The sequence below is a fragment of the Vigna angularis genome, chromosome 8 (assembly GCF_016808095.1).
Source record: "Vigna angularis cultivar LongXiaoDou No.4 chromosome 8, ASM1680809v1, whole genome shotgun sequence".
Lineage (NCBI taxonomy): Eukaryota > Viridiplantae > Streptophyta > Magnoliopsida > Fabales > Fabaceae > Vigna > Vigna angularis.
In genome coordinates this window covers 10,199,764-10,212,608 of record NC_068977.1, presented here as the reverse complement: position 1 = coordinate 10,212,608, position 12,845 = coordinate 10,199,764, and the positions used below count along the sequence as shown (strand labels likewise).

The 12,845-nt window shown below is 31.5% G+C and overlaps 1 protein-coding gene across 1 annotated transcript; it reads right to left on the bottom strand.

Annotated features, from left to right (window-relative positions):
* Positions 1 to 7,457: 7,457 nt before the first annotated feature.
* LOC128193582 (glyceraldehyde-3-phosphate dehydrogenase, cytosolic-like) lies at positions 7,458 to 10,581 on the bottom strand. Its single transcript, XM_052867353.1, has 11 exons — positions 10,378 to 10,581; positions 10,138 to 10,238; positions 9,880 to 9,995; positions 9,700 to 9,799; positions 9,023 to 9,169; positions 8,889 to 8,949; positions 8,708 to 8,805; positions 8,397 to 8,539; positions 8,205 to 8,288; positions 7,972 to 8,061; positions 7,458 to 7,738 (listed from the first exon to the last, which is right to left on the bottom strand). Exons 1-11 carry the CDS (start codon positions 10,406 to 10,408, stop codon positions 7,696 to 7,698), a joined length of 1,014 nt encoding a protein of 337 aa, XP_052723313.1. The 5' UTR covers positions 10,409 to 10,581; the 3' UTR covers positions 7,458 to 7,695.
* Positions 10,582 to 12,845: the final 2,264 nt, after the last annotated feature.

Below are 12,845 nucleotides of genomic sequence, written 5' to 3'. Positions count from 1 at the left end.
CGCTACTGGAGATCACGTGTTTCTCAGGTTGAATCCAATCACTGGAGTGGGAAGAGCCCTTCGTCCAAAGAAGCTTTCACCCAAGTTCGTAGGGCCTTATCAAATTCTGAAGAAGATTGGATCAGTGGCGTATGAGCTAGCTTTACCACCTCAACTGTCCAACCTACATCCAGTCTTTCACGTTTCTCAACTCCGAAAATATATAGCTGATCCATCACACGTACTGGAGTTGGAAGACGTCCAGCTTCGCCCAGACCGAACACTGAAGATGCAACCCGTTCGTGTGGAAGATAGCCGCACCAAACTCTACAAGGGGAAGCAAGTTAGTCTGGTGAAGGTGGTATGGGATGCAAGGACTGGCGACTCAACATGGGAGATTGAAGAGGCTATGAAGGAGCTATACCCTCAATTGTTCCCTGGTAAGTCTTAGAATTTTCGAGGACGAAAATTTTTGTAGTTAGGGGGAATGTGAGAACCTGAATAATTAAGCACTTAAATCCACACTCTGATCACCATTTATTACACCTTGCCACGTCAAAACCCACACTGCATGCGCCTGCCATGTGTCACTGAGGGAACGTTCCAAAAAAAACGTTAGTGGAAAACAAGTGGCATGATGAGAACGGACGTTCGTCCTGTGTGGGAAGGGAAATCACCCTCTGCATGCGCTGACGCCATCTGTCACGTCAGAAGCTTCTAAAAGCTGTAGTGGAAACCAGGTGGCAGCACGTGAATGCATGGCCGTTTGACGTGGGAGAGAAATGATTTCTCTGAAAAACACTTTCCATCAATTCTGCATTCACCTTCTTCCTCACGAAACCCTGGCCATTTCTCTTCTCCAACTTCTCTCTAAAATCTTTCATCTTCTCTCTAAGATAACTCACCATCACCATCTCTGTTTCCATTTCAGAAACCGTAGGATCGTTCACGGTGTCGTGAGCTTTCATTTGAACCGAACACATTAGGATTTGGTGACTGGTAAGTTCTCGTCCCTGAACGTTCTCCCCTTTTTTTTCTGCGAACCAAATTCTGGTTGCATGCATGGGTTAGAGGTCTGATCTATTTACGATTTTTGGTATGTTAGATTTAGTGAAAGTTGTTGAGTAACTCCTTGGATAGAAAGTTGTGAGAGAACGAGTGAAACCCTAGCAACTGGAAGTGCACTGCTAGACCAGGTAAGGGAAGCTTTAGTAATTTAATTTAATACTTGTTTGATGTGTATGAAAGCAATGAAGTGTACTGGATGTCTGAAATGCATGAAATATTTGATGTTTAGTTATACATGAACGAGCATGGTTGCACTGGATGTATGTGATGAATATTGTTTGAACTGTATGCTGAGAATGAAATGTATGATTTGGAATATGATTAAGTTTCTGTATGGTTTGGGATGATAATATGAATTTTGTAATGTATGAGATTTATGGTGGAGAGAAATTATAAGTTATGAATCGTATGAAAACTGTAAAGTTATTGTAAACTGAAAAATCTGGAAAATATCATGTTCTCTGCCTGATAAAATACGCTCGTCCTTGTACGGTCATATACCGTTCGGTTTCTCTAAAATTGATTTAGAATGAAATTCTTTCATTTGGAAAGGATTCTGTCTTAGAACGAGCGTCCCTATTTCAAATGCTATTTGAGCGTTCGTCCTAAGTGGCGTTCGGTCTTAGACCGAACGCTCGTTCAAAAAGATAAATGATAAGTAGCGCTCGTCCTTATGTCGAGCGTTCGTCCTTGATAAGTAGCGCTCGCCCTTATGTCGAGCGTTCGTCTTTGATAGCGTTCGACCTTCTGTCGAGCGTTCGTCTTTGATAGCGTTCGACCTTCTGTCGAGCGTTCGTCTTTGATAAGCGTTCGGCCTTATGTCGAACATTCGTCTTAAACGGCGCACGGTATTCTACCAAGCGTTCGTCCGAAATAGTGCTCGGCCTTATAATGAGCGTCCGTTCTAAATCGCGCAAGGTCTCCTATCAAACGTTCGTACTAATTGAATAATTATTGATTTTAAATAGCGTTCGTCCTGATTTTTAAATAGCGTTCGTCCTGATCTCAAATAGCGTTCGTCCATACAGTTAATTAACGTTCGTCTTTTTAGAGAAGTGTAACTAAGATTGAAAACGTGATGTTGTGGGAATTATAAAATGTGCGAACCATATATGAGATGAAATTATGATTTTTGGAATTTGAACGAGCGTTCCAAGGAGGAACGTCTCTCTGATTTGAATATGATGAATTGTGTAGTATGACCATGGTAAAATCGCTGATGGCTGATCATCCTGATATTCCGTGAGTGCTCGTCCTCATGTAGAGGGGAGTAGGTCATGTGTGGGAATGGCAGGAGACCCTAGCCCTATTGAGTACTTTGAGGCTGATAGGGTTAACCTCGGGTGGCAGCTGATGGATGGTTCCAGTTACTACATCACCCGGGTGCACGAACGCCTGCGGTTACTTGGATTCATACAGTCCGGACGGTCGTCATTTATGAGAGTTGGATAATTTATTCTATTTTGATTCATTGATGTATGTCTTGTGTGTTAATTTCTGATGTTAAATTGTATGTGAAATGTATGAATTAAATTACCTAAGCTTACCCTTGAAATTCCTTGTGTTGTCTATTGGTTATGTACGTCCGTCTTGTCAATGCAATGATCATCCGTTGTGGATGTGAGCAGATGGAGAGGCGCCACTTGAAGATATGCTGGAAGAAGAAAATTTGGAGGACGCCAACCTAGTTGAAGTGGAGGTTAAAGCCGAGCCTTAGTACGCTCGTTAGGTTTTAGTCTTTGGGTTATCGGTTTAGTCTTTGGGGACGTTCGGTTATTTATTTTGTAAACCGTTCGTTGTTAGCGTTCGCTGTTTTTGGACTTGATTATTGTAACGCTAATATTCCAGCCGTTCGGCTTTTGATCTCTGTTAGTTGTAAAAACTATTTACTGTTTACTGTTAATTGTAATTAATTCTAATTAATGGTAATTACTATTTATTGGGATGTTACACAAAGTCACACACGAAATAAGCCACAAAATTGGAAACGCCAACCTGAAACCTCACAACCATTGGAAACTTCCACAACCACCGATTGGGATTGGCACAATGATGCTACACCTTCAACCCACGAAAAACTTCTACAACCACCGATTCGACCACTTCAAAAACACAAATGGGAAGCAACAAAGAAGGAGGGAGAACGTGAGAGAAGCAGGTTAGAGAAAGTTAACCTAAATGGTTTTTTTCATTCACCGTCGAAAGAAAAACGAAAACAAAATTTACATTTCTCCCCTTTTTACCCTCAAGTACAATGTCATTTTTAAAAAAGAAAAATTACGTGGATCGTGTCATATGAATGTAAGTGACACGTAGGCGTGTCATTGTATTACTACTCAATGAAAAATAGATAACCAACTCCTTACAAACTCAAGGCAGAAACCCTTGTTACATCAACCATTAGGGTCTGCGGACCTTACAAGGGACACAGGGTATCATAGTCTCTCAAATGTTTTGAAATCTTTTTATATATATGTGATATATTGTGAAAACTTTTTAATTATATTTGGTATATTAGAAATTGATAGAAATTAAATTAAGTATTTTATTTATTTATTTTATAAAACATAATATTAAATGTTAATAAATAATAGAATATAAACTCAAATATAATAAAGAATAACAAAATTTATTAAGATATTTATTATTTTTTTATATTATTTTTTAATTTTTTCAGTACTCAATCTGGCTGTCACACGTTTTCTTTTGTGGAGAAAATGATTTGATATTTTTGTTCTCATTTTTTATTTTTTTCTTCCATTCTTAAATATATTATATATCTCTTATTTAACATGATAATGAAATATTATTTTAATAATTATTATTATTTTTATTTCATAAATCTTTTGTATATTATTTTTTATAAATATAAAAGAAAAAGTATAAGTAATATGTATTTTTTCATAACTAATTTATCAATCATGTCAGAAATAGAAAAGTTAATGACAGTTTTATATGATTAATTATTTAATTCGTTTTATTTTAACTTTTCCTGTTTCTACATTAACAACAGAAAGATCAGTTTTTACATTGAAAAATAAATTTCTTGTCGGATAATATTGTTATTTATTTAAAAAAATAGCTAAAATTTGTAGTTATGATTTTATTATTAATAGTTTAAAAATCTGAATAAGACATCATTTATCACTACAAAAAATTAGAATTTTACTGGGGGTTATTTTTTACTTTTCCGGCGGTTTTAACCCCAGAAAAATATGTTACTCGCGGTTAGAAAAATCGTTGGCAAAACCTGCGTCGCTAAGTAATTATCGACGGTTTTTTGTAAAACCGCCGGAAATAGCGAGGGTTTTCAAAAATCGCCGGAATTACCAGGGGTTTTGTGAGAACCGCCGGTGGAGGTTACTGAAAAATCGCCAAAACTAGCAGAGATTCTCCCAAAACCGCCCCTAATTTGCATACGGGGTTTTAAAACCGTCGGAAGTGTATCTAGTTAATTTTTTTTGGTATTTTTTTATTGTAATAAAATTGGATTATAATAAAAATTGTTTTATTGAGAAAACAAACAATAAATTAATATAAACTAAAATTGAATAATATTGTATAAAATAAACAACATTATTGAACCTAATATCGTTCATACAACTAATTGTTCATACATAAAAATTAAAAAAAAAAAGATGTTCATTACATATGTTCTATATAGATGTTCAATACATATATTCAATACAAATGTTCAATACTAAAAATATGACTCATAAAGATATTCAATAACAATATCTAATTTTCTTCTTCTTCATTACATCCATTGTTTGGCACACTCCCTTTATCAGATACCTACAATATAAAAATGAAATCACAAAAAATTAAAAATAAAATTTGTGAAAACTTTAAAACTGAGGGGTAACAAATTTTCTTATTTTTTCAGTTGAATTGTACAATTCTAGAGTTGTCAAATTAAAAGAGAGTATGTATCAAATAGTATATTGTAAATTAAAGCACAAATAAATCTCAATCAGTAAAAGTTAACAAAAACTGTCCAGAATAATGAGCTGAATAAAGAATCATACAATTAATCAATCTAATATTGAGGCAAGTAACCCATAACAGACCACTTAAACACGACACAAAAACACATAATTAAAAGAACATCAAGGTGAGCCCTTACATTTTTACCCACATAATGTTAGGAAATGCAATAAAACTTTATAAAGTATCATTTTCCCCACGTAATTTTGAAAAACTTAGCACCATGAAAAGGTTTGAGCAAACTCACGCCGACGTTATTTTACTAACATTTAGAACGTTGCAAGAATTTCGTACAGAAAATATGAAAAAGCTAATCTGGAGTGGTCCAGATGTAAGCAGTCTTTCATTATTTTAAAAGAAATCTTCCGTGATAGTCCACGGCCAAATCGACCGCTGCCAACTATGAAGAACCTGCATCCGTCTGATTTTCTTTTCTTTGTATTTCATCACCTCCTTATCAGATGTATCTTTAGGTTTTAATTTCTTTTTTTATCAGATTATCAAGATAATCTGTAGAATTTTCTTTTTGAGGTTTGTATAAATTTTGAGGTTTTTAAATTTTGAGGTGATATATTTCCCATTCCTCTGAGCCACGCCTCTTGTTCTATACTCTTTGCCATGATGATTCATTTAGTATGTGTTTGCTACATGTATTTATTTTTTATACATGTTCCTGCGTGTTTTTATTCAGGTAAAAATAACCTATGCAATTTGAAATATATTTCAGAAAGCAGAGTGTCTTTTTAAAATATTTCTTGTACCAACTTTAACTTTCCAGACCAAAATGTCCATAAATCAGGATAGGCACAATATATTGGTCTACTTTCTGCTTGCACCTGATCACCTGAAAACAAAAATTTGTGTTACCAAAGAACAGGCAACAAACTACCCTTAGCTTCTTTCAGAAAAGAAAAAAAAACAAGACAAAGGGAACCGAGACACCGAATAAATTCCCTAGGACTACTATAACTCACATTATATAAACCACGAAGGTGAACCGCAATGAGAAACATACTTGCCCCATTAGCATGCATATAATGGAGCAACCAACCCCCTTCAACATCTCTCAAAACGTGTTCTACGGTTGTTGAAAGCGAGATCCACATGAGGTGTGTATAGCTTAAAAAACGCCAATCACTATTTGAATGACTAAACAAATACCAACTAACAAACCGAAGGCCCACCAATGACTAAGATTGCTCGAGGTTGGATAATGTATCAAATGTTGATTAAGTGTGTAGGATATAGGTTCTTTAAAAAGAGAGAATCGTTGATTCTTATAGTCATTTTTGGATCTTTCCTATCGTGACAAACAAATATGGAAACTAAATATGTAATTAAGCCTGAAATAAAAGTAAATCCATTAAGGATAAAATAAATACTAGAAGTCAATAAGCTTTTAGTGTTTTAGTTTTCGTTTTGAAGTCATGAGACATTAAACAATTAGTCGTTAAAAGTTGATATGATATGATTGTCTCATTTATATAATTAATTTTTTCATTTTTTAACATTTTTTTGGTTATTTAATTAATTATTTTTACTTTAATCTTAAGATTTGTTTGAGCTAAATAACCAAATTACAGTTTCATAATTGTAATTATATATAATTGAAAAACCCTTTAATAAATTTCATCTTGGTAAAACATAAGGTACAACCCAAATTAGAAATAAAAGCATGAACTCTTTTTAGTGTTGGCTGTTTAAAAAATTTCACAAATCAATTATGATCTTTTAAGCAATCTAGGAATATTCTCATCAAAGAATTAAGATTAAATCAATTTTATGAATTATTGAATTCAACTTATTGGATTTGAATGGTAAGTTACATAGAAAAAGTTAGTAGAATTTCCGAACTTTCTTTTAAAAATTTTATCTCTATTTTTATCATTATCCTTAATTTAATTATATTTAATTATTATTCCCTTTGTTATTCCAAAACCTTAATTTCCCATTTTATCTTTACTTTGTTATTATGCAAAATATTATCTTTATTTTTATTTTTACATTTATAAAGATTTTACGTACATGTTATAAATTTTTACATTTATCGAACAACTATCCAATGAATGTGTAAATTTATTTCTTTTGAAGAGAAGTATTTCCCAACATTCATTTCTTATAATTCATCCACCTCATCCAAATGTTGTGCTTTTAATTAACATTGAGTTACTTATTTTTATAGGTTGGTTTAATACTATAAATTGACATCAAATTTAATTTCCATTTGCATATGTCAATAACCTTGTGTGCAGTCCTATGATTTTTTCCGAACTCTAATTAGAAGAGACACTGTTAATAAATTTATTGAGAAGGATAAAGTGCAAGAGATATAAATATGAACCAGAAAATCTCTCAAAATTTTGATATTATTAATTTAGATATAATCTACAAAATTTCTATAGAACTTTGATGCCAAAGAAAACATAACTTGGAAATTACCAATTAAAACTACCATTGGCATCAATATTCTGAAGTTGAGGTTGTTCTAAGCGACAGACAACAATCACTTGAACTTTTGTCACATTAATATTTCAAACACTACTACTTATAAAAGAAAAATCAGCCGAATGAAGGACCAAACTCCTCGTAGCTCGTTGATATCATTATTCATTTTATTTGATGCCGCAAAAGGTTGAGGTTTGGACCAAGTTCCTTGTATCATTACACTGAGGCCATGTGTCGAATCAAGTCAACAACACGTGTGCTGAAAGAAAAGAAAGAAGGAAAAATTTAGATGGAAATTATGATATATTAAAAACATTATCTTAGTGACAATTGAATTACTGCAAAGATGTGATTATTGAACCAGCTTTATAGCAGTTCCTGTTTAAACAATACTAAGGTTGTTCCATCAAAAGTTTAAGTTGTTTTTATACATCTTAGTGTGGTTTCAAAGAAAAAAGATAAGCAGTTTAAAGGCATAGAACTGTGTTTTACCTGTAGCCCCATTCATTATCATACCAAGAGACAAGTTTCACAAAGTTGTTGTTCAATGAAATTCCAGCCTTTGCATCAAAAATGCTTGACCTGCCACCATATAGATCACAACATAGTAAGATTTATTACACAACAACCTTTTAAACGTAAGCCACAAACAGTTAGCTGTTAATCCATTTTCCTAAATTCTTCTAAGCTAAAAATCAAAAACTTTATCATGTTAGATGCATCACCTGTTGTCACCAATAAAATCAGTAGACACAACATCATCCTCTGTGTAACCAAGGATTCCCTTCATACTTCCCTCAGATGCTTCCCTGTGAACAAAAATGGATACATGTGATGATGACTCATTGAATGTGTTGCATCTGAACATATATAAACAAAAACAGTGTTTCAAAGCTAGAAAATTTGGTTTATCTCACTTCACAGCAGCTTTAATCTCATCATAACTAGCTCCTTTTTCAAGCCTAACAGTGAGGTCAACCACTGAAACATCTACAGTTGGAACTCTGAAAGCCATTCCTGTCAACTTGTTGTTAAGGGCTGGAAGCACCTTAGCAACAGCCTGAACAATTCCAAAAGGGACATTGTTATTTCCAAGAACAATTGTTGTGGATACAAAACTAGTATAAGAAGAATATACTGATTAGGAAACTAAGAGGAACATATTTTAGTAAATATAAACATATAGAAAGAAAATAATATAACATTTCTTGCATTGTATGTTAGATACCTTAGCAGCCCCTGTACTGCTAGGAATGATGTTGCAGGAAGCAGCTCTACCACCTCTCCAATCCTTCATTGATGGTCCATCAACAGTCTTTTGAGTGGCTATGTAACGAAGAAAGACAAGTTGGTTAAATAATGAATCATTTGAAACCATAAAAAAAATGTAAAACAGTATATGATATTACCTGTCATGGAGTGAACAGTGCTCATGAGACCCTCAACAATTCCAAATTTGTCATGAATAACCTGAATATATTTGGACGTTGTAAGTTAATTTGGATTTTGTTTGGGTACAATGAGGGTCTTTATAATAAATTACCTTTGCAAGTGGAGCAAGACAGTTGGTGGTACAACTAGCATTAGAAACGACCGTGATATCAGACTTGTACTCTTTTTCATTGACTCCAACAACAAACATAGGAGCATCCTTGCTTGGTGCAGAAATTATAACCTTCTTTGCACCTCCCTAAGATGAAATGACATGACAAAATCAGGAAAAGGTATAAAAAATTGTAACTGTTTTAAGACATTAAACATTAAAATATTTGTTTATGATATATTCTTCCTGAAAAATACGGTTTCTAGAGAAAAGAAATTTTGTACAGATACATGTACAAGATGAACAATTTCCACATTTGATTATTGATAAGTCTAGATCATGAAACTGTGACAAATTGTACTTAAGTGTTTGTTTGTAAAACTGATGAATGAAATTGATTTTATAGAATCATTTCTAAACAGAAACGATTTTGAGGTGAAGCCATTTGTGGGTTTATCTTTCTATCCCAAAAACTAGTAGTTAGTTGTAAAATTAAACAATAAATTTTGATCCACCACACACAGAATAACTGGCTAGATGATTAAACTTGTGACTGTTAACCTAAAATCACATTTCCATTTCAAAGTAAAACCAAGCACACTAAGAAAGTTTGCCAAGATATTCTTAGTAAACTTTTCCCTTCATTTTTTTACTAAACATAATTAATAATGAGAAACCTTCAGATGGGCAGCAGCTTTGTCTTTATCAGTGAAAACTCCTGTGGACTCAACAATAAAATCAGCTCCAGATTCACCCCATGGAATTTCCTCTGGGTTCCTAATAAAATCAGAAAACAATTTTAGTCTCAGGTATTGCATCCACATCCAACTTAATTAACACATAAAAAGAAACTATACCTTATACCATACACATTGACTGAGCTAGAACCAAAGAGAAGGGTTTTACTGTCCTTAATCTTAATCTCACAGTTTTTGAACTGACCATGAACAGTATCATACTTGAACATGTAAGCCTGTAGAAAACAATTCCAAATTACTAATCAACAAAACTTATTATGGTTTGATAAATCTAACGAACACATGGGGGGTATACAAATCAAAGCTGGAAAAAAAAATCAAAATCTCTTTTTTATTGCAATTCTTAAACCCAATTACCATGTAATCAGTTGTGATGAAAGGATCATTAACAGCAACAAGCTCTACGTCATCTCTTTGTAGGGCCACCCTAGCAACCAAACGACCAATCCTTCCAAATCCTTCATCACCACAAAGAAAGAGCACAAACACATTAGTTATATATTATTAATTATTACCAAGGTACAACTATATGAACAAGTTTCTTTAGTTTTCTTCATTGCTAAGAAAAAAAGAAAGAAAATTGCATTGTTAGAATACCATTGATGCCAATCTTGGTCTTCTGTGCCATGATATCTCTACTATGGTTTAGTTGACACAAGGAAAAGGGAAGAATAGAACACGGTGAAAATAAGTGAGAAAATTAAGTGACAGTGATGAATAAAGGTGTTCATAGCTATATATATAAGTTGAGTGAATGTGTGTGAAGGAAAATAAATGTAAGGTTTTGTGTGTCATGCACTAAGAAGCTTCCGTTTCTTTCGGAAGAAAGTTTCAAAAGAATTGCATTGTCAAACAAAAAGAATAACAACTTTCATGTAGAATCGGTAAAAGTAATTTTCCTACTAAATTATTGACTATAACTAAAAATTGAGTCAAAAAAGAAAATTGTGTTTTAAAACATGTAATAATATAAATCTAATTTTCCATTATTTTTTATTTTAATTACCTAAATTTCTATATAAGTATACCACATCCTTCCTTAATTTTTTTTAATTATACATATTTAAATTAAGTTTAAAATTAAAAAAAAAAATATTAAGTCTTAATTTTAATATTTAACTTCAATAATTCTTAAAATTTCTTTTTATAATTTTTTTTATTTTACATATGCTTTAGTTTTACGATAACATTTTTTAATTTGTTATAAGAAAGTGTAGTCAGTGGTACGACTTGTTTTTTTATGTAGTTTTTTTTTCTTTAGAGGATAGTTAACTCGTGTAAAAAATTACATGATTACTCCTTGATATTTAAGTCGTGTAAAAATATTACAATTTGCATATTGGACAAAATCACATACCTCTGTAATAACAATTAATTCATAAGATGTTAATAAGTTTTTTAATTCTGTTTATTAATACTCCACTTTTACCCATATTAATCATCATTAAATTATTTAATTATAATATACACTACCAACACTCCTTATTGTTTTTTTTTAAATAGTTAAATAAGTGTACAAACACTTTTGTTTTCTTAGTTTTTTTAACTCCATTAACTATGAAGATAATTGAGTATATATACATGCCTATTTATTAACAAGTAAAAATGTCAATATATACAATTAATCTTAGAGGGTACTAGAGTATGTAACCATTTGTTTTTCACTTTAGAAATTTAAAATCCTTAACCGTTCTCTTACAACTTAATCCATTTTCTAATTAAATGAGTTTTACAATATACATTAAATAAATTTGTCCATATATTGAATAGAGAAGTCTAAAATGTACATTATGAGTGTGTCAATATACCTATTAGATGAGTATAACGATACATATATTAGACAAGTTAGTCAATGCACAGATTAGACGAGTATAACAATATACATTGAATCAGTTCATACACTAATTTATATTTTTAGCGAGTTTACTATACATATTTATGTATATCCTTTGTAATTTAGATATGTTATTATATTTTGTACATACTACTTTATCCTTTATATTTTTACAAAAGTATTTTTATAGACATATTCACTCACTTTTTAGATTAATTTTATACAAAATTTAATTATAAACTTAAAAATATTTATTATTTCTTTCTTCCAATCTCTAAATCTCTCAATAAATACAGAAAGAAACAAACACAAAAATGTACTTAAGCAAGTGTTTAAAACTAGTTAGAATAATAAAATCATAAACTCTTTTTAAAGCTGGTTGTTTAACAAATTTCACAAATCAATTAAGTTCTTTTAAACAATCTAGGAATGCTCTCTTCAAATAATTAAGATTAAATCAATTTTATGAATCATTAGATTCAACCTATTTGATTGAAGGGTAAATTACATTGAAAAAGTTAGTAAAATTTCCGAACTTTCTTTTATAAATTTACATCTATACTTTTATCATTATCCTTAGTCTAATTCCTTTTAATTATTATGTTCTTTCTTGTTCTAAAACCTTCAATCTCTAATTTATCTTTATTTTTTTATTATGAAAAATATTATCTTTATTTTTGTTTTTAAATTAAAGAAATCTTATAATTTATTTTACTTATAAAAAATTTCTATTAACATAATAATAAGTAATGCTCAAATTCAAGATGTCACAAGTTATTACAAATATCGAACACTGTAAAATTTTTCTTATAATGTAGAAACCTATTTTTCAAAAACTCAATATTTAAACGTATAGAAGCAAGTCAAATCGTAATAGTTTCAAAAACAATGTCCAAATTACATCATTAAAAAGAAATTAAAATAACCAAAGAAATTAAAATAACTCCAAATTACATTGTTTAAAAAGTATAAACAAAGACACTTTTCAAGAAAACCTAAATATTTTCCCATCATCTCACGAATTTATCATGCTTCTGGAACATCTGCAATATCACTTGTTCACGTATAATTCATTATACGATCATCGCCGAAAATGCCAAATAACAAACACAAACACAAACAAGTATGAGGTAAGTAACCGTTAAAACAAACCATAACGATACAATATATGATTATCAATAACATTACATAACATCAAACAAGTAACCCATCCTTATCGTAATTAACAATG

Bases quoted from the DNA above. Each gene is read 5' to 3' on its own strand.
- LOC128193582 (XM_052867353.1), bottom strand. From the start codon at position 10,408: ATGGCACAGAAGACCAAGATTGGCATCAATG. The intron at 8,950-9,022 runs GTAATTTATTAT...AAATATATTCAG, and splicing joins GTCTTGCTCCACTTGCAAAG to GTTATTCATGACAAATTTGG. The intron at 8,806-8,888 runs GTAATATCATAT...TTCGTTACATAG, and splicing joins CACTGTTCACTCCATGACAG to CCACTCAAAAGACTGTTGAT.